The 25,575-nt window shown below is 44.8% G+C and overlaps 1 protein-coding gene across 1 annotated transcript in view; it reads left to right on the forward strand.

The window, feature by feature from the left end:
* Window positions 1–25,575, forward strand: part of zgc:85777 (uncharacterized protein LOC405871 homolog) — a 49,169-nt gene that overhangs the window by 12,599 nt on the left and 10,995 nt on the right. Inside the window, 1 exon segment of the mRNA XM_024440890.2 lies at window positions 864–984. Within this exon segment, the coding sequence (XP_024296658.2) occupies window positions 864–984 (121 nt within the window).

Raw genomic sequence — 25,575 nt, forward strand, 5'->3', positions numbered from 1 at the left:
AGGTGGATTTAACAGAGATTTTCATAATCCATCATATATTACTGTAGCTTTACATGGAGGATCTAATGTTTCACTTAATCCGAATCACTTCATCTTCATGCGTCTAGATTCCTGCACATCTCTATGTCCATGTGCTGGAGCTGGTATACTGTAACTGGTACAGTTAGTGTTATGGTGACTCCATAGGGAAATTAGATTTGATTTTTGGCTAACATTGTTAGATGCAAACAGGCTTGTTAGTCTCAAACTATATTATAATTGTTTCCCTCTTAATGACAGGAATTTGGATTGGGTTTGGGGAGCTAGGCTACATGGTAATACACTAATCCGATCTCTATCGGCAGTCTTGTGAAACTGCAATAAAGGCTTGTTGACAGTGAGTGTAATAGATAGGTGGGAAGTAGCACACACAATAGCATCCCCCTCTTATCATAGCATGTATTCATCCATATGAGATGTTCTTTCAGTATGTTTTGGGTTCTTTTTGTATTCATTGATATGTAGACCTTAGTCTAGCAGTCTGCCAGTGATAGGTTACAGACTGAAGTAGAGGCAGAACAGGACTGCTGAAAATACAGTTGATACAACTTCCCGTTTATTTACAATTATGGACCGTTCTTAATGTGGTTCTGTCAAGATGGTGAGTCAATTTCCAAGTAAATTGTCAGGGGGAAAGTAAGCTATTTATCTTAACATTCAATAGATTGGAATGAAATGTAATGTAAAAGTTAATCTCACACAACCACACCATTGGCATACATATCCATTCTCACACAGACAACCTACGCCCAGGCCACGTAGCTCGTACCACACCTACGTCTATGTGTTTGTCATCTTTCCCTCTGTCTTTGCATGTGTTGTAGATCATCGACCAGGATATCAACCCCTATGTGGACCAATGGGAGGCAGAGGGGATATTTCCTGCCCACAAAGTCTTCAAGCTCTTGGGAAATGCTGGCTTTCTGGGTGTCAACAAGCCAGTTGGTATGAACTTCTTCTGTGTCTCTTCCTCTGTGAAATTGAATTGTCTCAACAAAAAAAATCACCCGGTTAATGACTTTTTCTGACATATTTCTTTGCCTGATTCTGATTCATTTGTGGGAAATTATGCTTAACATATTTCACTGTCTCCCCACTATAAAACCGTGTCATTTGAAAGCACTTCGCTTTGAAGAGGGCAGCTAATTTCAGATGATAAAGATGGTTGAATTAATCCAGTGTTTTCATGAACAATCACCTGAATCAGAGTTAGATGAGGAGCAGCTTGAAAATAAGAAAATGGTGTAGCCTCGTAAAAGGGTCTCAAAAGATAAAGCAGCAGCAAATGGTAATGAGTTCCTCATAGACCCCTGAGTGTCCAATGTGTCCAACTAGGCACTGATCTTCATCAAAACTCAACAGAAGAGCCTCTCAAGGGCTAGCGTGAGAAAATTAAGTAGAGAAATGTTGTTGCATACCAGACTCAAGATGATATAGGCCTAAGGAGTGCTTAGCGTGTCATTCTGGCTTTGGCCCACTTCACTGAATATGTGGATGTGAGTAGCGGCCATATTGTGGTGAGTGTAGATATTTGCCCACTCTGAATGTGTGGAGTTACGTTCTACAAAAGCTGTCATTCCTATTTCCATTTCAAATGCTGTCCTCTACCACCTGCAGCATCACTGAGGGAAAAAAGAGACTTTTTAGAACAACTTTGATTGTCATATTTTAATCATATATAACACGTTTCAGAATTTAAAGTGGTGATTCATTCCTAAGTCTAATTTTGTCAAGATGTTTTCAGACCTCAAAAGAGGTCGAGATGGGTCCAAGTCACACTACACACCAATCTAGAACCAAATACAGCATATCAACCCAATGACTAGAAAATACAACTAATCTCGACATTAGTCCCCCTAGATGTCAAAACATCTAACAAACTTTTATTTTGAAGTGAACTACTACAGAGAACAATGCAGTGGGTGTTGTTGGTCGTGGTGGGCCCTATGGGGAAATTGGCTCATAAATCTAGCTAGGTCAGAGAAGAGTGGGGCGAGCAGCTTTACAAAGTGCTAACTACAGAGCCCTTCAGCATTAACAGGCTGGATTAGAGAGAAGGGGGACAAGGAAGTCCCAGACACATCAGATTACCAGATGGTATATTAGATAACCTCTTTATGGTTTATCCTACACTGTCAGAGACTAACGCTGAGACGAGACACATATTGCTAATAGCCTATATTTCTGATTGCCTCTACAGTGCATTCGGAAAGTATTCCGACCCCTTCCCCTTTCCACATTTTGTTACGTTACAGCCTTAAAATTGATTCAATTGTTAAAATCCTAATTAATCTACACACAATACCCCATAATGACAAAGCGAAAAAAAAGTGAAGAAATGTTTGCAAATCTATATATTTTTTTTTTTACAGAAAACCTTATTTACATAACTATTCAGACCCTTTGCTATGAGACTCAAAATTGAGCTCAGGTGCATCCTGTTTCCATTGATCATCCATGAGATGTGTTCTAGAACTTGATTTGAGTCCACCTATGGTAAATTCAATTGGTTGAACATGATTTGGAAAGGCATACACCTGTCTATATAAGGTCCCACAGTTGACAGTGCATGTCAAAGCAAAAACCAAGCCATGAGGTCGAAGGAATTCTCCGTAGAGCTCCAAGACAGGATTGTGTCGAGGCACAGATCTGGGGGAAGGGTACCAAAAAATGTCTGCAGCACTGAAGGTCCCCAAGAAGACAGTGGCCTCCATCATTCTTAAATGGAAGACATTTGGAACCACCAAGACTCTTCCTAGTGCTGGCCGCCGGGCCAAACTACACAATCGGGGGAGAAGGGCCTTGGTCAGGGAGGTGATCAAAAACCTGATGGTCACTCTGACAGAGCTCCGGAGTTCCTCTGTGGATATGGGAGAACCTTCCAGAAGGACAACCATCTCTGCAGCATTCCACCAATCAGGTGGAAGCCACTCCTCAGTAAAGGGCACACGACAGCTGCCAAAAGGCACCTTTTGAGAAACTTGTTTCATGAGAAACAAGATTCTTTGGTCTGATGAAACCAAGATTGAACTCATTGGCCTGAATGCCAAGTGTGACATCTGAAGGAAACCTGGCACCATCCCTATGGTGAAGCATGCTGGTGGCAGCCTCATGTTGTGGGGATGATTTTCAGCGGCAGGAACTGGGAGACTAGTCAGGATCGAGGGAAAGATGAACGGAGGAAAGTACAGAGAAGATCCTTGATGAAAACCTGCTCCAGAGCATTCAGGACCTTAGACTGGGGCAAAGGTTCACCTTCCAACAGGACAACAACCCTAAGTACACAGCCAAGACAACGCAAGAGTGGCTTCGGGACAATGTCCTTGAGTGGCCCAGCCAGAGCCCAGGCTTAAATCCGATCTAAGATCTCTGGAGATCTGAAAATATCTGTGCAGCAACGCTCCCCATCCAACCTGACAGAGCATGAGAGGATCTTCAGAGAAGAATGGGGGAAACTTGTCATACCCAAGAAGACTCGAGGCTGTAATTGTTGCCAAAGGTGCGTCAACAAAGTGCTACGTAAAGGGTCTGAATACTTATGGATAATACTTATGGATTTTAATATTTCAGTTTTAAATTTTTTTTTATTGTGCAGAAAATTCTACAAACCTGTTTTTGCTTTGTTGTTATGGAGTATTGTGTGTAGATTGATGAGGGGGGGAAACTATTGAATGAATTTAATTAATTAATTACATTTAATCTGGCCTCTGCCTTGCTTGCACAATGACCCCCCTTGAAGCGTCTTGCCAATCGCCATCATGCAAAAGCTAGTAATTCGGTGGCGCAACTGGCGACACTTCAGGCTGAGGATATACCCATGTGTTACACCCACATCCAAGAGGACCTGTCAATCACAAGCCTTGTGGGCATGTCCCAGAACATCGATTTCCCTTCTTGCAATACAGAGGGCAAGATATATTTCTGTGGTTTGGCATGTCATTGTTTATAAAGGATTTCAAAACACTGTAGCTGAGTGGTTTGTTAGTTGTATCAATGTTTTTGTCCTCTAAATTCGAGGTCGACCGATTATGATTTTTCAACGCCGAAACCGATTATTGGAGGGCCAAAAAAGCCGATGCCGATTATTGGAGGGCCAAAAAAGCCGATACCGATTAATCGGATGATTTAATTTAAAAAAAAAATATTTGTACAACAACACTGAATGAACACTTATTTTAACTTAATGTAATACATCAATAACATCAATTTAGCCTCATGTAAATAATGAAACATGTTCAATTTGGTTTAAATAATGAAAAAACAAAGTGTTGGAGAAGAAAGTAAAAGTGCAATATGTGCTATGTAAGAAAGCTAACATTTCAGTTCCTTGCTCAGAACATGAGAACATATGAAAGCTGGTGGCTCCTTTTAACATGAGTCTTCAATATTCCCAGGTAAGAAGTTTAAGGTCAAATCAAATCAAAGGTTGTAGTTATTATAGGAATTATAGGACTATTTCCCTCTATACCATTTGTATTTCATTAATCTTTGACTATTGGCTGTTCTTATTGGCACTTTAGTATTGCCAGTGTAACAGTATAGCTTCCGTCCCTCTCCTCGCTCCTCCCTGGGCTCGAAACAGCAACACAACGACAACAGCCACCCTCGAAGCAGCCTTACCCATGCAGAGCAAGGGAAACAACCACCCCAAGGCTCAGAGCGAGTGAAGTTTGAAACACTATTAGCGCCCGCCAACTAGTTAGCCATTTCACTTTGGTTACACCAGCCTCATCTCGGGAGTTGATAGGCTTGAAGTCATAAACAGCACAATGCTTGACACACAACGAAGAGCTGCTGGCAAAATGCACGAAAGTGCTGTTTGAATGAATGTTTACGTGCCTGCTTCTGCCTACCACCGCTCAGTCAGATACTTAGATACTTGTATGCTTGTATGCTCAGTCAGATTATATGCAACGCAGGATACGCTAGATAATATCTAGTAATATCATCAACCATGTGTAGTTAACTAGTGATTATGATCGATTGTTTTTTATAAGATAAGTTTAATGCTAGTTAGCCACTTACCTTGGCTTACTGCATTCGCGTAACAGGCAGTCAGTCTCCTTGTGGAGTGCAATGAGAGAGAGGTAGGTCGTTATTGCGTTGGACTAGTTAACTGTAAGGTTGCAAGTTTGCATCCCCCGAGCTGACAAGGTGAAAATCTGTCATTCTACCCCTGAACGAGGCAGTTAACCCACCGTTACTAGGACGTCATTGAAAATAAGAATGTGTTCTTAACTGACTTGCCTAGTTAAATAAAGGTATAAAAATACAAAAATCGGCAAATCGGTGCCCAAAAATACCGATTTCCAATTGTTATGAAAACTTAAAATCGGCCCTAATTAATCGGCCATTCCGATTAATCGGTCAACCTCTACTCTAAATACCAAATTGTGAAATGGTTTTCTGAAATGTGCCTCCAAACATTTGTTGGATATGCATTGCCTAATTTCCAATTTTGTTAGTAGTATCTTCTGTGTTTTCCTGAATTACTATACAATAGAGATCAGGGCCCGTATCCACAAAGCATCTCAGAAAAGGTCCTAGGAATCCTGTTAAAACCTGTTTTAGGAAGAAGAAGAAAAACCCAGCTCGGAGTAGGTTTTAGGATGATGTTAAGACACTCCACAGACAAACTCTGAGCTTGGAGTAAAATTAACTCATAAAAGTTCATGTCTGAGGTACCTCAAAGGAAAGATGGGGATTCATTGACATTGTTTCAAATGATGGGGAATAACCAATCGCAGTGGGGCATCACCAGCTGTGATGCCTCAATCTTCAGACAACCACGGTCAATGTGACTGTACATCAAATGTTGCAATGGTAAAACGTTTGATATAATATTCGCCTAACACGATCACTTTGCCTTTCTTGAAGGGATACTTCGGGATTTTGGCAATGATGCCCATTATCTACTTCCCCAGATTCAGATGAACTCGTGGATGCAATTTTTGTGTCACTATGTCCAGTATAAAGGAAGTTAGAGATAGTTTCACGAGCCAATGCTAACTAGCATTAATGCAAAAGTCTATGGGTATCTGCTAGCATGCTATACCCATAGACTTCCAGTCATTATGCTAACACTGGCATTAGCATTGTCTCGCGAAACTACCTCTAACAACTTTCACACTAGACACAGTTAATTTGACTCTCATCACTGCAGTACCTGATTCGAATCCAGGCTGCATCACATCTGGCCGTGATTGGGAGTCCCGTAGGGTGGCGCACAATTGGCCCAGCGTCGTCCGGGTTTGGCCAGGGTAGGCCGTCATTGTAAATAAGAATTTGTTCTTAAAAATAAAGGTTAAATAAATGTTTAAAAAATAGTTAAGCCCTAGATGCCCAATTTATGGCATTTTAACAATGTGATATTGTGCTCCAAACTTGAAATAACATGATGTCTGTAATCAAATTATACAATTTATTTATTAGCCTAGTGGTTACGTGTGCTCTTTATTGTCTGGTCAGCTGGGTGTTCAACCAGTCTTTGCTGGGAACAGTAGTTGCTACCGTAGGCGCACACCAGGTGCTTTCCATTTTCCCCCTGGTGAGTCAGTACTGCCAGCAGCTCCCAACACCGAACCCCTGGCGGTGGTTAACTAACCTGGGAAACTCAATATCTGAGTTTGGGTCTGTGGAACCCTTGGTGGAGGAAATGCCATCAGAAGGTTTCCTCAGACCTTCCACTGCATCCAGAATTATCTCCAGCCATCTTGACAGTATCTTGCCACTGGATACAGGTGACCCTGGACGAGAGCGTGAGGTTGAAGCTGCATAACTCTCCTTCACTTCAATGAGCAAGTCATGAAGCCATCACCCAAAGTCCTGTGGCTTTCTGCGTTGACGAAGCTGTAGTCATGGACTCGCACACAGGCGGCTCAGGATATCGCTTTTCACTGGCCTGAAGCAGCAGTGGAACTCGGCAGCAGTCTGAGCAGTACTATTCAGGTTCACACTGCTCACCTCCACAGCATTAGCAGCACCTCAGCAGTCGAACAAAGAAAATAAAAGTGAAACCACTTAATATTGGTGCTTGGAATGCCCGCTCACTAATGGACACTGCTGGACGTACGCTCTTGTTGGCAGAGAATGTGCCAAATACAAAATGGACATTTCCACCGTAAGTGAGACCCGGCTAGCTGACCCGGGACAGGTTGCAGAAGTTGGAGCCAGTTACACCTTCTGAAGCACCATTTACAGGCTAAAAGCAGGTCACCATCATAAACAATCTTCCAACCGCAAAAAAACAACATGGATGCAAGGTCCAAACACTGGCACTTGATTGACATTGTCAGGAGGAGAGACAGACATGATGTCAAGGGTGAAAAAGGCCATGTGCAATGCAGAATGTTGGATAGAACACCGACTTATCTCTGAGCTCAACATCCGGATCAGACGTCAACAAGGCAAAAAAATCCTCAAAGCGAATCAACATCTCTCAGTGAAAGAGGAGAACATCCGGCAGTAATTTGTTGAAGCCCTAGACCACCGTTTGGAGTCCTCAAGTTGAGGTTAATTTTTTTTTCAAGAACCTCAACTTTTCTGATTGCGGATGGAACTACATTGCTCAGAGAGAAAGACAAAATCCTTTCCAGATGGGCCGAACAATTCAACTCAGCCCTCAATAAATGAAGAAGCAATCAACAGGCTGCCGCAAGTTGAAATGAACTTGTCTCTTGCAGACCTACCCACCCAGGAGGAAACAAAAAAAAGTATCAGTCTCCTCTCATCAGGAAAAACTACAGGACCTGACACCATACCAGCTGAAACCTACAAGGTGGGAGGGCCTCATTTGGTTGAGAAGCTAACCGACCTCTTCCAGTCATTGTGGAGACAAGAAGCTGTCCCTCAGGAGATAAGGACTAACCACCTCTACAAGGGGAAAGGCAATCACCAAGCCTGTTACAATCACAGAGCTATATCCTTGCTGTCAATTGCTGGAAAAATCTTAGCTAGAATCCTCCTGCACCATCTAAAAGAACACCTAGACCAAGACATGCTGCCCGAGAGCCAGTGTGGCTTCAGACAGAACTGTGGAACAACTAACATGATGTTTACAGCTCACCAACTCCAAGAAAAATGCCAAACTCTGACCTGTATCTCACTTTTTTCAACCTGACAAAGGCTTGTGACACCACAAGGCACGATGGCCTCTGGAAGGTCATGGCAAAATTTGAATGCCCAGAAAAATGTATCACAATGGTGCATCAGTTCCATGATGGCTAGTGTGCAAGATCACCAAGAGTACTCTGTGCAGTTTCCAGTCATAAACAGAGTGAAGCAAGGCAGTGTTCTAGCACCAACTTTGTTTAGCATGATGTTCTCCACTGCACAGAGTACTCTTGGTGATCTTGCACACTAGCCATGCAAGATGCCTTCCCAAATGACCACACTGGGATCTGTTTCATCTACAGCTTTGATGGGGGGCTTTTCAGCCTGAGGAGGATACATTACATAACAAAGGTGGAGGAGGTGACTGTCCGCAACCTCGTTTGCAGATGACTGCGCATTAGCTGCTGGCTTGCTTGCTGACCTGTAACTTTGCTGACAACTTTTCATCTGTCTGTGACAACTTCAGCCTCACAATCAGTACAAAGAAGACTGAACTTATGTACCAATCTGCCCCCAGTAATCCTTACGTGGACCAAACGATCTCTGTGAAAGGTCAGAAACTGTCAGCTGTGGACAAATTCACTTACCTTGGTAGCACAATGTCCTGTGTGAGTTCACATAGACAAAGAAACAAACATCAGTATCACCAAGGCTAGTGCAGCCTTTGGCCGTCTGCGAGATTCTGTGTGGGATAGAAAAGGCATCAAACTGGCTACAAAACTGAATGTTTACCAGGCAGTCATATTACCAGCAAAACCTGGACAGTCTACCGATGCCATGCCAGGAAACTAAATAACTTTCACCTGAACAGTTTCAGGATGCTCCTGAGGATCAAGCGGCAGGACAGAATCTCAGACACTGAAGTCCTCAGCCGTGCCGACATGATGAGCATTGCCACACTGCTTCTGAAAGCTTAGCTCAGATGGGTGGGGCCATGTGACCAGGATGCCTGCTACACATCTCCATAAGCAGATCTTCTTCATAGAGCTGAAGAATGGGACGTGAGCACAAGGTGGGCCAACGAAATGATTTATAGACACCCTGAAGGTATCCCTTGAGCTTTAACATTGATCTAAAATCATGAGAAAGACTTTCTCAGGATCGTCCCATCTGGCGGAATCGAATCCGGGATGGCGCTACAACCTCTGAAACAAGCAGGACCAAAAATGCAATGGTGAAGAGAACAGCGAAAGACCAGTATTAGTGGAGCTGTCCCTCAGGAGACTTTTACCTAGATATCATGTCCAGTGTGCCAAAGCATGTTTCTGGGCTCAGAATGGTCTCATCAGCCATCTGCGCACTCACCGTACCCCAGACTAATCCTAATGAATCGTGTTAGGGTCATCATCAACCTATGATGGACGAACAAGGAAGGACGGAGTGGTTATAAGTATTGAGGCATATGATGTGAAATAGGCCTTGTGAAATCATTGTAAAAAGGAAAGATACTGTTCCATGTAGGTCTAGATTATTTATGGATTAATCATGTAGAAATATCAAAACATTCTTTCAACTCTAACTCTAAAGCAATTGTATGTGGCACAGGAACCACTGACTGGCTGCCTTTTTCTATGATCAAGGCACCTGCTGGTAACTCTTAACTGGTTAGGACAGCTCACGAAGTCTCCTAAATATGTCGACTAGATGGGACTCTTATGACTAAAGAGGCTTGGATGCATAGCTTTTATTTTTTTACCAATAAGAGTAGGAGTATAATGTCTCTTATCACTTTTTCTACTCTGAGACGTTTTGTGGTCTATCCCCAATATAACGCTTGTCTATGCTGAAACGTTGGCTAACATGTGAAGCTCTCAAAGTATGCTGTATGAGTCTAGTTAGATTGATTGGAATGGGAGAGGATTACACCGACCAGGAGGCTTAGGCCTGTACTGTTGGGATGGAGAAATACCAGATGGACTGGGAATGGTTTTCACAGAAGAAATAGCCATTGAGGGATTTAAATGTCAAATAATCAAATGAAATAAAATGTTATTCGTCACATGCTTCGTAAAAAACAGGTGTAGACTAATAGTGAAATGCTTACGGGCCCTTCCCAACAATGCAGAGAGAAAGAAAATAGAGAATTAATAGAAAAGTAAAACACGTAATAATAAATACATAATGAGTAACAACAACTTGGCTATATACACAGGGTACCAGTACTCAGTCGATGTGCAGGGGTACGAGGTAATTGAGATATATACTGTATGTACATAAAACTAGGAATAAAGTAACAGATAATAAACAGTAACAGCAGCATATGTGATGAGTGAAGAAGGTTAATGCAAAGGTCAAGGCAGATAGTCCAGGTAGCTATTTGGCTAACTATTAAACTAACTGTTAAGCAGTCTTATGGCTTGGGGGTAGAAGTTGTGCAGTTACCAAACCAAGCGGTGATGCAGCCAGTCAAGATGCTCTCAATGGTGCAGGTGTATAACCTTTTCAGCCTCCTGAGGGGGAAGAAGTTGTGCCTTCTTCAAGACTGTGTTAGTATGTGTGGACCATGATGCATCCTTATCTTCAGATGACGAAAAGGACTTAGCTGTGAACGATGACGGACTTGTAGAGCGCAGGGGAGTTTTGGAAAGAGAGGTCTAGGGCTTAAAGGCAAAAACCTCAGGTCCTTTAGTGCCAAGCATGCAGGCTTAAACTTAGTTTTTCATTTCTTGGAACATCTCTCTCTTGGCGCTGTGGTACAGTACAAAACCTGGCAGATATCAATGTCACGTTCTGACCTTAGTTCCTTTGTTATGTCTTTGTGTTAGTTTGGTCAGGGTGTGAGTTGGGGTGGGTAGTCTATGTCCTTTTTTCTTTGTTGTATTTCTGTGTTTGGCCTGGTATGGTTCTCAATCAGAGGCAGCTGTCGATCGTTGTCTCTGATTGAGAATCGTACTTAGGTAGCCTGTTTTCCCCATTTTGGTTGTGGGTGATTATTTTCTATTTAGTGTTTTTCATCACCTTACAGGACTGTTTGTTTGTTGTTTTTGTTGTTTTGTTCAGTGTTCAGTTGTTTTATTAAAATAATTAACACTTACCACGCTGCACCTTGGTCCGATCTTTCATACTCCTCGTCAGAGGAAGACGAATCGAGTTACAGAATCACCCACCAAGAAAGGACCAAGCAGCGTGGTAACGAGAGGCAGCGAGATCTGGACTATGTGACAACTTGGGAGTAGGTAGAAAGGTGGTCGGTCGACCCAGGGAGAGTGCCGGAGCCCACCTGGGAGACTCTGGAGCAGTGCGAGGAGGGTTACAGGAGAATGGAGTTGGCGACAAGACCACGGCAGCGCAACAGGCACAAGAGGCAGCCCCGCAAAAAATGTTTGGGGGGCACACGGAGAGATTGGCAAAGTCAGGTAGGAGACCTGAGCCAACTCCCCGTGCTTACAGTGGCGAGAGGGCGACCAGGCAGGCACCGTGTTATGCGGTGAAGCGCATGGTCTCCCCAGTGCGCATGCATGACCCGGTGCGCTACATCGCAGCCCCCCACAAGTGCCATGCGAGAGTGGGCATCCAGCCAGGGCGTGTTGTGCCAGCCCAGCGTGTTTTGTCTCCGGTACGCCGTTTCGGCCCAGGGTATCCTGCGCCGGCTCTGCGTGCTGTGTCTCCGAGCCGCTGGGAGGGTGCAGTGCGTCCTATGCTTGTGCTCCGCCCGTGCCGGGCGAATGTGGGTATTGAGCCTAAGGGAGAGGTGCGAGTGGTATGCACCAGATCTCCAGTGCTCACACACAGCCCGGTTCAACCTGTGCCTGCACTCTGTAGGGGCCAGGCTAAAGTGGTGATCCAGCCGGGAGGAGTGGTGCCAAGGCTGCGCGCCAGGGCTCCAGGTCTCCCCCACAGCCCGGTCCTTCCGGTGCCTCCTCCACGCACCAGGCCTCCTATGGCAGCCCCACGCACCAGGCTGCCTCTCCGTCTCCTCCCTCCAGGTTCTCTGTCCAGCCAGAGCCGCCCGTCTGTCCTGAGCTGCCGGAGCCGCCCGTCTGTCCTGAGCTGCCGGAGCCGCCCGTCTGTCCTGAGCTGCCGGAGCCGCCCGTCTGTCCTGAGCTGCCGGAGCCGCCCGTCTGTCCTGAGCTGCCGGAGCCGCCCGTCTGTCCTGAGCTGCCGGAGCCGCCCGTCTGTCCTGAGCCGCCGGAGCCGCCCGTCTGTCCTGAGCCGCCGGAGCCGCCCGTCTGTCCTGAGCTGCCGGAGCCGCCCGTCTGTCAGGAGCTGCCGGAGCCGCCCGTCTGTCAGGAGCTGCCGGAGCCGCCCGTCTGTCAGGAGCAGTCACTCTGTCAGTCACTCTGTCAGTCACTCCGGCGATGCCGGAATCGCCCTTCACGCCGGCGCTGCCGGAGTCTCCCGCCTGTCCGGGGCCCGCTGCAAGGGTCCCCAGTCCGAGGTTGAACCCCTATAGGTTCAGGTTTTGCGGCCGGAGTCCACACCTTTGGGGGGAGGGGGGGGTACTGTCACGTTCTGACCTTAGTTCCTTTATTATGTCTTTGTCTTAGTTTGGTCAGGGTGTGAGTTGGGGTGGGTTATTTTATTTTTTCTTTGTTGTATTTCTGTGTTTGGCCTGGTATGGTTCTCAATCAGAGGCAGCTGTCGATCGTTGTCTCTGATTGAGAATTGTACTTAGGTAGCCTGTTTTCCCCATTTTGGTTGTGGGTAATTATTTTCTGTTTAGTGTTTTTCATCACCTTACAGGACTGTTTGTTTGTCGTTTTTGTTGTTTTGTTCAGTGTTCAGTTGTTTTATTAAAATAATGAACACTTACCACGCTGCACCTTGGTCCTCCTCTCTTTCTCCAGACGACAAGCGTTACAATCAACGTATGAAACATTCATATTTAGACTATTTATTTATCCATAGGTCACAACCAACCTACTCCAGTTTCTACAAATTATATCTAAAGTTTGGAGGCACTGTACTGGAGCCAGCCTTCACATTAATAAAGCTTCAGTGCCAGATTGCTCTTCAGCTGATTATGTCACTCCACTACCCACCACGAAACAGGAAAAAACTCTGCTGCTCACACACACAAACACTCCCCTTTTCTTCCGTAAGCAAGAGAACCAGAACAGGAAAGTGTTGCCCAGGCAACAGGGAGCAGAACACGAGTGATCTCTACCTCCCTGTGTGTGTGTGTGTGTGTGTGTGTGTGTGTGTGTGTGTGCGTGTGTGAGAGAGTGAGTGAGTAATGTTATTCCACGCCCAGACAGGACAGTGGGATTCAGAGTTCAGCCTCTGACATTGGCCCGTCTCCGGCCCAATTTACGAGACTTGGCAAACCAGCCGGGTTTTCCACTGGTCAACATTTTTCTGATAGTTCTGTTATGATGGTCCAATGTTATGTTGCCCCTGACTTTCTCCCTTAGTGTCCTCCACTCTTCGTCCTCAGTCATTCCATTGACATTACCTTAGAATGATTTAGCAGACACTCTTATCCAGAGAGACTCTTGTAGTAATAATATAATTATATTACACATACTGTAATACTCATTATTCTTAAAACTAAGATAAGGGATTATGAGTCAGTTACTTTTTTTCCATTCCGTTTTACTTACTGTAGAATTCTCATGATGACGTGTAATTGAAATGCATTGTAGTTCAGTGAGCCAAACGTGTCTATCGTAGTGGCAGTCGTCATTGATACACCCATGAGTGATTCATTGGCCTAGAGACTTCCTAGGTTCGCATCCCTCTGGAGACACGGCCAATTAAATGGTTCGTTCTCAGACAACTATTCCACTGATTTACAGTGTGTCAAATCTACATGCATGTTCAATACAGCAATCTATGAGGATGACTGTCTGTCTTAGAAACCCATCGATATCAAATAAAATAAAAATGTGTCACGTGCCAAATACAACAGATGTAGACCTTTCAGTGAAATGCTTACTTACGAGCCCCTAATCAACAGTGCAGTTTAAAAAATATATGGATAAGAATAAGAAATAAAAGTAACAAGTCATTAAAGAGCAGCAGTAAAATAACAATTGCGAGACTATATACTATGTACAGAGTCCATGTGCGGGGCACTGGTTACTTGAGGTAATATGTAGGTAGAGTTATTAAAGTTACTGTGCATAGATGACAACAACAGAGAGTAGCAGTGGTGTCAAAGAGGGGGTGAGGGGGGGGCAATGCAAATAGTCTGGGTAGCCATTTGATTAGGTGTTCAGGAGTCTTATGGCTTAGGGGTAGAAGCTGTTTAGAACCCTCTTGGACCTAGACTTGGCGCTCCGGTACCGCTTGCCGTGCGGTAGCAGAGAGAACAGTCCATGAGTAGGGTGGCTGGAGTCTTTGACAATTTTTAGGGCCTTCCTCTGACACCTCCTGGTATAGAGGTCCTGAATGGCAGGAAACTTGGCCCCAGTGCATCACTGGGCCGTTCGCACTACCCTCTTTAGTGCCTTGAGGTCAGAGGCCGAGCAGTTGCCATACCAGGCAGTGATGCAACCAGTCAGGATGCTCTCGATGGTGCAGCTGTAGAACCTTTTGAGGATCTGAGGACCCATGCCAATTCTTTTCAGTCTCCTGAGGGGGAATAGGTTTTTCCCGTGCCCTCTTCATGACTGTCTTGGTGTGCTTGGACCATGTTAGTTTGTTGGTGATGTGGACATGAAGCAACTTGAAGGTCTCAACCTGCTCCACTGCAGCCCCGTCGATGAGAATGGAGGCAGGCTCAGGCCTTTTTCCTGTAGTCCACAATCATCTCCTCTGTCTTGATCATGTTGAGTGAGAGGTTGTTGTCCTGGCACCACACGGCCAGGTCTCTGACCTCCTCCCTATAAGCTGTCTTGTCTGTGATCAGGCCTACCACTGTTGTGTCATCGGCACACTTAATGATGGTGTTGTAGTCGTGCCTGGCCGTGCAATCATGAGTGAGCAGGGAGTACAGGAGAGGACTGAGCACGCACCCCTGAGGGGCCCCTGTGTTGAGGATCAGCGTGGCGGATGTGTTGTTACCAACCCTTACCCCCTGGGGGCGTGGCGTCAGGAAGTTCAGGATCCAGTTGCAGAGGGAGGTGTTTAGTCCCAGGGTCCTTAGCTTATTGATGAGCTTTGAGGGCACTATGGTGTTGAATGCTGAGCTGTAGTCAATGAATAGCATTCTCTTTCTCTATTTTGTACAGGTGGGAAAGGGCAGTGTGGAGTGCAATAGAGATAGAGATTGCATCATCTGTGGATCTGGCGGTATGGAAATTGGAATGGGTCTAGGGTTTCTGGAATGATAGTGTTGTGAGCCATGACCAGCCTTTCGAAAGCAGTTCATGGCTACAGACGTGAATGCTACAGGTCGGTAGTCATTTAGGCAGGTTACCTTAGTGTTCTTGGGCACAGGCACTATGGTGATCTGCTTAAAACATGTTGGTATTACAGACTCGGACAGGGAGAGGTTGAAAATGTCAGTGAAGACACTTGCCAGTTGGTCAGCGCATGCTCGCAGTACACGTCCTGCTAATCCGTCTGGCCCTGCGACCTTGTGACTGTTGACCTGTTTAAAGTTCTTAATCACATCGGCTGCGGAGAGCATGATCACACAGTCTTTCAGAACAGCTGGTGCTCTCATGCATGTTTCAGTGTTATTTGCCTCGAAGCGAGCATAGAAGTAGTTTAGCTCGTCTGTTAGGCTCGTGTCACTGGGCAGCTCTCGGCTGTGCTTCCCTTTGCAGTCTGTAATAGTTTACAAGCCCTGCCACATCTGACGAGCAACGGAGCCGGTGTAGTACGATTTGATCTTAGTCCTGTATTGAAGCTTTGCCTGTTTGATGGTTCGTCGGAGGGCATAGAGGGATTTCTTATAAGCTTCCAGGTTAGAGTCCGGCTCCTTGAAAGCGGCAGCTCTAGCCTTTAGCTCAGTGTGGATGTTGCCTGTAATCCATGACTTCTGGTTGGAGTATGTACATACGGTCACTGTGGGGACAACGTCATCGATGCACATATTGATTAAATCAATGACTAATGTGGTGTACTCCTCAATGCCATCTGAGGAATCCCGGAACATTCAGTCTGTGCTAGCAAAACAGTCCTGTAGCTTAGCATCTGCTTCATTTTTATTGATCTAGTCACGGGTGCTTCCTGCTTTAATTTTTGCTTGTGAGCAGGAATCACGAGGATAGAATTATAGTCAGTTTTGCCAAATGGAGGGCGAGGGAGAGCTTTGTACATGTCTCTGTGTGTGGAGTAAAGGTGGTCCAGAGTTTTTATTCCTCTGGTAGCACATTTAACATGCTGATAGAAATTTGGTAAAACTGCTGTATGTTGATGGTGTCGTCATTCAGCCACGTCTCCGTGAAGCATAAGATATTACCGTTTTGAATGTCCTGTTGGTAGTTAAATCTTCCGCGTAGGTCGTCTATTTTATTGTCCAAAGATTGCACGTTTGCTAGCAGAATGGAAGGAAGTGGGGGTTTATTCTATTGCCTACAAATTCTCAGATGGCAGCCCGCCCTCCGGACCTTTTTTCTCCTCCTCGTCTTCACGCAAATCACGGGGATCTGGGCCTATTCCCGAGAAAGCAGTATATTGTTCACGTCGACCTCGTCCGACTCATTAAAGGAATGAAAGGATTCTGTCAGTCCGTGGTGAGTAATCACAGTCCTGATGAAGTTATTTTCGGTCATAAGAGATGGTAGCGGCAATATTATCTGCAAAATAAGTAAAACAACAAGTTACAAACAATGTAAATAAACAAACAAAAATCACAAACGGTTGGGGGCACGTTAAAACATCTGCCTTCTCCGGCGCCACTCTTGAGCGCTACTCTCATATTGTTAGGGCTCATTTTGCTATAGATGGGCTTATAATGGAGTTATATAGAGTTTATGAAGTGCTTACAACTATTCCATTGAGATATACACAGTTGAAGTCAGAAGTTTACATACACCTTAGCCAAATACATTTAATCTCAGTTTTTCACAATTCTTGACATTTAATCCAAGTAAAAATTCCCTGTTTTAGGTCTGTTAGGATCACCACTTTATTTTAAGAATGTGAAATGTCAGAATAATAGTAGAGAGAAATGTTTATTTCAGCTTTAATTTCTTTCGTCAAATTCCCAGTGGGTCAGAAGAATACATACACTCAATTAGTATTTGGTAGCATTGCCTTTAAATTGTTTAACTCGGGTCAAATGGTTCAGGTAGCCTTCCACAAGCTTCCCACAACAAGTTGGGTGAATTGTGGCCCATTCCTCCTGACAGAGCTGGTGTAACTGAGTCAGGTTTGTAGGCCTCCTTGCTTGCACACGCTTTTTCAGTTCTGCCCACACATTTTCTATAGGATTGAGGTCAGGGCTTTGTGATGGCCACTCCAATACCTTGACTTTGTTGTCCTTAAGCCATTTTGCCACAACTTTGGAAGTATGCTTGGGGTCATTGTCCATTTGGAAGACCCATTTGCGACCAAGCTTTAACTTCCTGACTGATGTCTTGAGATGTTGCTTCAATATATCCACGTAATTTTCCTACCTCATGATGCCATCTATTTTGTGAATGCACCAGCCCCTCCTGCAGCAAAGCACCACCACAACATGCTGCTGCCACCCCCGTGCTTCACGGTTGGGATGGTGTTCTTCGGCTAGCAAGCACCCCCCTTTTTTCTCCAAACATAACGATGGTCATTATGGCCAAACAGTTCTATTTTTGTTTCATCAGACCACAGGACATTTATCCAAAAAGTACGATATTTGTCCCCATGTACAGTTGCAAACCGTAGTCTTGCTTTTTTATGGTGGTTTTGGAGCAGTGGCTTCTTCCTTGCTAAGCGGCCTTTCAGGATATGTCGATATCGGACTTGTTTTACTGTGGATATATATACTTTGTACCTGTTTCCTACAGCATCTTCACAAGGTTCTTTGCTGTTGTTCTGGGATTGTTTGCACTTTTTGCAGCAAAGTACGTTCATCTCTAGGAGACAGAACGCGTCTCGTTCCTGAGCGGTATGATGGCTGCCTGGTCTCATGGTGTTTATACTTGCGTACTATTGTTTGTACAGATGTGTGGTACCTTCAGGCATTTGGAAATTGCTCCCAAGTATGAACCAGTCTTGAGGACGTCTATCATTTTTGGGCTGATTTATTTGGATTTTCCCATGATGTCAAGCAAAGAGGCACTGAGTTTGAAGGTAGGCTTAGAAATACATCCAAAGGTACACCCCCAATTGACTGAAATGATGTCAATTAGCGTATCAGAAGCTTCTAAAGCCGTGACATCATTTCCTGCATTTGTCCAAGCTGTTTAAAGGCACAGTCAACTAAGTGTATGTAAACTTCTGACCCACTGGAATTGTCACACAGTGAATCATAAGTGAAATAATCTGTCTGTAAACAATCGTTGGAAAATTGTTTGTCACAAAGATATCTGCACAAAGTAGATATCTTAACCGACTTACAAAAACTATAGTTAGTTTAAAAAGAAATTTGTGGAATGGTTGAAAAACGAGTTTTAATGACTCCAACCTAAGTGTATGTAAACTTCCGACTTCAACTGTATATATGTGTATTTATTTATATATACACTGCTCAAAAAAATAAAAGGAACACTAAAATAACACATCCTAGATCTGAATGAATTAAATATTCTTATTAAATACTTTTTTCTTTACATAGTTGAATGTGCTGACAACAAAATCACACAAATTATCAATGGAAATCAAATTTATCAACCCATGGAGGTCTGGATTTGGAGTCACACTCAAAATTAAAGTGGAAAACCACACTACAGGCTGATCCAACTGTGATGTAATGTTCTTAAAACAAGTCAAAATGAGGCTCAGTAGTGTGTGTGGCCTCCACGTGCCTATATGACCTCCCTACAACGCCTGGGCATGCTCCTGATGAGGGGACGGATGGTCTCCTGAGGGATCTCCTCCCAGACCTGGACTAAAGCATCCGCCAACTCCTGGACAATCTGTGGTGCAACGTGGCGTTGGTGGATGGAGCGAGACATGATGTCCCAGATGTGCTCAATTGGATTCAGGTCTGGGGAACGGGCGGGCCAGTCCATAGCATCAATGCCTCCCTCTTGCAGGAACTGCTGACACACTCCAGCCACATGAGGTCTAGCATTGTCTTGCATTAGGAGGAACCCAGAGCCAACCGCACCAGCATATGGTCTCATAAGGGGTCTGAGGATCTCATCTCGGTACCTAATGGCAGTCAGGCTACCTCTGGCGAGCACATGGAGGGCTGTGCGGCCCCCCAAAGAAATGCCACCCCACACCATGACTGGCCCACTGCCAAACCGGTTATGCTGGAGGATGTTGCAGGCAGCAGAACGTTCTCCACGGCGTCTCCAGACTCGTCTGTCACATGTGCTCAGTGTGAACCTGCTTTCATCTGTGAAGAGCACAGTGGCGAATTTGCCAATCTTGGTGTTCTCTGGCAAATGCCAAACGTCCTGCACGGTGTTTGGCTGTAAGCACAACCCCCACCTGTGGACGTCGGGCCCTCATACCACCATCATGGAGTCTGTTTCTGTCCGTTTGAGCAGACACATGCACATTTGTGGCCTGCTGGAGGTCATTTTGCAGGGCTCTGGCAGTGCTCCTCCTGCTCCTCCTTGCACAAAGGCGGAGGTAGCGGTCCTGCTGCTGGGTTGTTGCCCTCCTACGGCCTCCTCCACGTCTCCTGGTGTACTGGCCTGTCTCCTGGTAGCGCCTCCATACTCTGGACACTACGCTGACAGACACAGCAAACCTTCTTGCCACAGCTCGCATTGATGTTCCACCCTGGATGAGCTGCACTACCTGAGCCACTTGTGTGTCTTGCTAATTGCCTATAATTTCCACCTGTTGTCTATTCCATTTGCACAACAGCATGTGAAATTTGTCAATCAGTGTTGCTTCCTAAGTGGACAGTTTGATTTCACAGAAGTGTGATTGACTTGGAGTTACATTGTGTTGTTTAAGTGTTCCCTTTATTTTTTTGAGCAGTATATATATAATGTTAAGCCATGCCTCCTTGCCTGTGCAACATTTCCTCATCTCCCACTCCTTCTTATGCAAATATACCCAATGCTTCTCCCTCTTTTTCTCCTGCCCTGCTACAGAGTCCAAGGTGCTAAAGGAGCTCCTTAAACTTGACCCCAAAAAACCATCTGGGTCAGATGGTTTATACCCTTTCTTCTTTAAGGTTGCTGCCCCTATCATCGCCAAGCCTATCTCCAACCTTTTTACCCTGTTTCTCCTTTCTGGGAGGGTTGCATTGCTTGGAAGGCAGCCACTGTTCGTCCTTTATTTAAAGGGGAGATCAAGCTGATCCTAACTGTTATAGGCCTATTTCTATTTTGCCCTGTTACTCAAAAGTGTTGGTAACACTTGTCAATAATCAACTGACTGGCTTTCTTGATGTGTATAGTATTCTTTCGGGTATGCAATCTGGTTTCCGCTCAGTTTATTGATGTGTCAGTGCAACCTTAAAGGTCCTTGATGATGACACCATTGCCCTTGATTCTAAGCAATGATGTGCTGCTATTTTTATTGACTTTGCCAAAGCTTTCGATACGGTAGACCGTTCCATTCTTGTAGGCTGGTTAAGGAGTATTGGTGTCTCTGATGGGTCTTTGGCCTGATTTGCTGACTACCTCTCTCAAAGAGTGCAGTGTATGAAGTCAAGATATGCTGTCTCAGCCACTGCCTGTCACCAAGGGAGTACCCAAAGGCTCGATCCTAAGCCCCATGCTCTTCTCAATTTACATCAACAACATAGCTCAGGCAGCTCTCTCATCCATTTATATGCAGATGATAGTCTTATACTCAGCTTGCCCCTCTTCGGATTTTGTGTTAAATGCTCTACAAAAAAGCTTTCTTAGTGTCCAGCAAGCTTTCTCTGCCCTTAACCCTGTTCTGAACACCTCCAAAACAAATGTCATGTGGTGTGGTAAGAAGAATGCCCCTCTCCCCACAGGTGTGATTACTACCGCTGAGGGTTTAGAGCTTGAGGTAAGTCACCTCATACAAGTCCTTGGGAGTATGCGTAGACAGTACACTGTCCTTCTCTCAGCACATATCAAAGCTGCAGACTAAAGTTAAATCTAGACTTGGTTTCAACTATCGTAATCGGTCCTTTTTCACCCCAGCTGCCAAACTAACCGTGATTCAGATGACCATCCTACCCATGCTAGATTACGGAGACGTAATTTATAGATCAGCAGGTAAGGGTGCTCTTGAGCGGCTAGATGTTCTTTACCAATCGGCCATCAGATTTGCCACCAATGCTCCTTTATAGGACACATCACTGCACTCTATACTCTGTAAACTGGTCATCTCTGTATACCCGTCGCAAGACCCACTGGTTGATGCTTATTTATAAAACCCCTCTCAGGCCTCACTCCCCCCTATCTGAGATATCTACTGCAGCCCTCATCCTCCACATACAACACCCGTTCTGCCAGTCACATTCTGTTAAAGGTCCCCAAAGCACAAACATCCCTGGGTCACTCCTCTTTTCAGTTCGCTGCAGTTAGCGACTTGAACGAGCTGCAACAAACGGGACAGTTTTATCTCAGTCTCTTCATTCAAAGACTCAATCATGGACACTCTTACTGACAGTTGTGGCTGCTTTGTGTGATGTATTGTTGTCTCTACCTTCTTGCCCTTTGTGCTGTTGTCTGTGCCCAATAATGTTTGTAGCATGTTTTGTGCTGCTACCATGTTGTCATGTTGTGTTCCTACAATGCTGTGTTGTCATGTGTTGCTGCCTTGCTAATTTGTTGTCTTAGGTCTCTCTTTATGTAGTGTTGTTGTCTCTCTTGTCGTGATGTGTGTGTTGTCCTATTTTTATTGTGGCAGACCAGGAGGTTGGGTGAACACGTTTACACAGATCAGACACGGACAAAGTAGGATTAGCTCAGTTTCAAAGGTGTTTATTAACCTAATAGTTCAAAAGAAAAGAATAGGTCTCCCCCAAGAGACCCTCTCCGGGATACCCTCTTCTGGGATTTGCGTCTTGCTGTATCCTGTAGAGAGCAAAAACTGAACTCTCTCCTGTTACGTCTGGAACCATCCCCAGGAGTCCTTTCTTCCCCCAGTCTCTCTCCTGTTACGTCTGGAACCATCCCCAGGAGTCCTTTCTTCCCCCAGTCTCTCTCCTGTTACGTCTGGAACCATCCCCAGGAGTCCTTTCTTCCCCCAGTCTCTCTCCTGTGTGCTACCCTTCTCTCAGCTTTATGGGACTCGTACAGCTGGTGAGCAATCAGCCCTTGATTACTCACCAGCCCCAATTAGTCCTGGCTGGAGAGCTGACCTGCTGTACGCCACATTATATTATATTTATTTTAAATATTTAATCCCGTCCCCACAGGAGGCCTATTGGTAGGCCGTCATTGTAAATAACAATTTGTTCTTAACTGACCTGCCTAGTTAAATAAAGGTTAAATAATATAACTAAGGACCCTGTGACTTAACACCTCCCTCTGCAACTGGATCCTGGACTTCCTGACGGGGCGCCCCCAGGTGGTAAGAGTAGGCAACAACACATCTGCCACGCTGATCCTCAACACGGGGGAACCTCAGGGGTGCTTGCTTTGTCCCCTCCTGTACTCCCTGTTCACCCACGACTGCATGGCCAGGCACGACTCCAACACCATCATTAAGTTTGCTGACGACACAACTGGTAGGCCTGATCACCGACAACAATGAGACAGCCTATGGGGAGGAGGTCAGAGACCTGTCAGTGTGGTGCCAGGACAACAACCTCTCCCTCAATGTGAGCAAGACAAAGGAGCTGATCGTGGACTATAGGAAAAGGAGGGCTGAACCGGCCCCCGTTAACATTGACGGGACTGTAGTGGAGCGGGTCGAGAGTTTCAAGTTCCTTGGTGTCCACATCAACAATGAACTATCATGGTCCAAACACACCAAGACAGTTGTTGTGAAGAGAGCACGACAAAACCTTTTCCCCCGCAGGAGACTGAAAAGATTTGGCATGGGTCCCCAGATCCTCAAAGTTCTACAGCTGCACCATCGAGATCATCCTGACTGGTTGCATCACCACCTGGTATGGTAATTGCTCGGCATCTGACCGTAAGGCGCTACAGAGGGTAGTGCGTACAGCCCAGTACGTCACTGGGGCCAAGCCTCCTGCCATGCAGGACCTATATACTTGGCGTTATTAGAGGAAGGCCCTAAAAATTATCTTAGACTCCAGTCACCCAAGTCAGAGACTGTTCTCTCTGCTACTCCACGGCAAGCGGTACTGGAGCGCCAAATCTAGGTCCAAGAGGTTCCTTATAACAGCTTCTACCACCAAGCCATAAGACTCCTGAGCAATTAATCAAATGGCCATCCCATTGTTTTTACACTGCTGCTACTCGCTGTTTATTATCTATGCATAGTCACTTTACAAATTGCCTCGACTAACCTGTACCCCTGCACATTGACACGGTACCGGTACCCCTTGTATATAGCCTCATTATTGTTATGTAATTTTCTTGTTACTTTTTTATTTTTATTTTTTTACTTTAGTTTATTTTGTAAATATTTTCTTAACTCTATTTCTTGAACTGCATTGTTGGTTAAGGGCTTGTAAGTAAGCATTTCATGGTAAGGTCTACACCTGTTGTATTCGGCACGTGACTAATACAATTTGATTTGATGTAGATCTTATGAAGGGCTTAGGAAGGCTTAATTAAGCCCTTAATGTTGTTTGTTTTAGGTGGGTCACTGTTGTACTATGGTGGGACCCCGTCCTGTAAAAACATACGTGTAAGGATATCTATGGCTGGCAGTGATTTTGTTTGCTTTCCTTCGCTCCACTATCGCGTGGGGCTGTTTTGCTAAAACTCAGTCGCACCTCTGTCTATAAGGTCCACAGGGTTCCAGGCCTGTCACACATTTATCTCCACACAGCTGTGCCTGTTTCCTCTAGTTTTTCCTCTGGTTTTTGGCACCTATGTTCAGTGTTTTCCTTGTCCTGCCACAGTTTTCGCCCTGGCTGCAATATTCTGAGAGCCATTTGGCAGGTGACTCTGACCCTTCTGGCTAGAGAGAATAGAACTCTCTGGTGTCAATGTTCTTGTTGTTATTCATCCTTGTCATCATTAGTGTCTGTCTTTTTATCCCGTGTCTGATGGTTAGTCACGCTTTGTGGTGTTCATAACTAACATGATAAAATCTGAAAAAAGGTTTTGGAATATTATCTTCCCATTGAATTACTGTCTGGTTCCATTCGGCAGATTAGAGCTAGTTGATGAATGTAAATTGTCCAATTTGACATTCAAGTGAGAAGTAAATAAATCATTTCTAATGTATTCTATTTTCTGTGTCACCTTAGTGCTGCTTTTGGAGTGTGACTGAGCATAAACTCACAGAAATACTTTCCAAGCCTTGATTATTAGATTGCCGGGCAACCAGGCTACGAGGATATCTAAAGATATGCTAAATCCTATATAATTGATTATGTAGTACAACAAAGTTACTTTAAGATGATTTGGACATGAAGTGTAGAAAATGCTAAAATAGAAGATATTGACTTGCATTGGATTTTTGCCACAAAAGCTAAAAAGTTTACATTTGGAGACAGTGGCTAGGTAAACTAAAAGCATGGATTGCTGTCTTACCATGTCCATAGACTGCTTACAGGGTAAGGAAACCAATATGTCATGTTTTAATGTGGAACACTATCCCTTTAAGAGGGTGTTTAAGTTTCAAGTTTTAATGTCACACGTACAGTGAATTGCCTTCTTGCAAACTCAAAACCCAACAATGCAATAATCAATAACAATGTAATACTAGAAAAAAACACACGAGAAATAAGAATAGGAAATATGAAATACGCAATTAAGTAAGCATACTATATAAAGGAAATGTTTAAAAAGTCCATTCCAATACCATATTTACATGTGCAGGGATACTGGAGTGATGGAGGTAGATACGTGGGGACTAGGCAACAGGATATAAGAACAGAGTAGCAGCAGCTTGTATGTGAGTGGGTGTGTAGAGTCAGTATAAATGTATGTGCATATTATGTGTGAGTGAGCAAATGATGGAATCAGTGTTTGTGTGTGTTGGAGTGACAGTGTGTGTAAGTGTGTAGGGCCAGGTCAACTCAGATAGTCCGTGTAGCTATTTTGTTAGCTATTTATCAGTTGTATTGCTTGGGGATAGAAGCTGCTCAAGAGCCTGTTGGTGTCAGACTTGATTCACCGGTACCTCTTGCCATGCGGCAGCAGAGAAAATCTATGGCCTGGGTGGTTGGAGTCTTTGATGATTTTCCAGGTCTTCTTTTCACACCGCCTGATATAGATGTCCTGGATGGCAGGGAGCTCGGCCCCAGTGATGTACTGGACTGTCCCCAAAACCCTCTGTAGTGCAATGCCATCAAGGGCAGTGTTATTGCCTTACTAAGCAGTGATGCAGCCAGTCAACATGCTCTTAATGGTACGACTGTAGAACCTTTCGCCAAACTTTTTCAACCTTCTGTGGGGGAAGAGGCACTGTCAC

Source organism: Oncorhynchus tshawytscha, linkage group LG13, assembly GCF_018296145.1.
Source record: "Oncorhynchus tshawytscha isolate Ot180627B linkage group LG13, Otsh_v2.0, whole genome shotgun sequence".
NCBI lineage: Eukaryota > Metazoa > Chordata > Actinopteri > Salmoniformes > Salmonidae > Oncorhynchus > Oncorhynchus tshawytscha.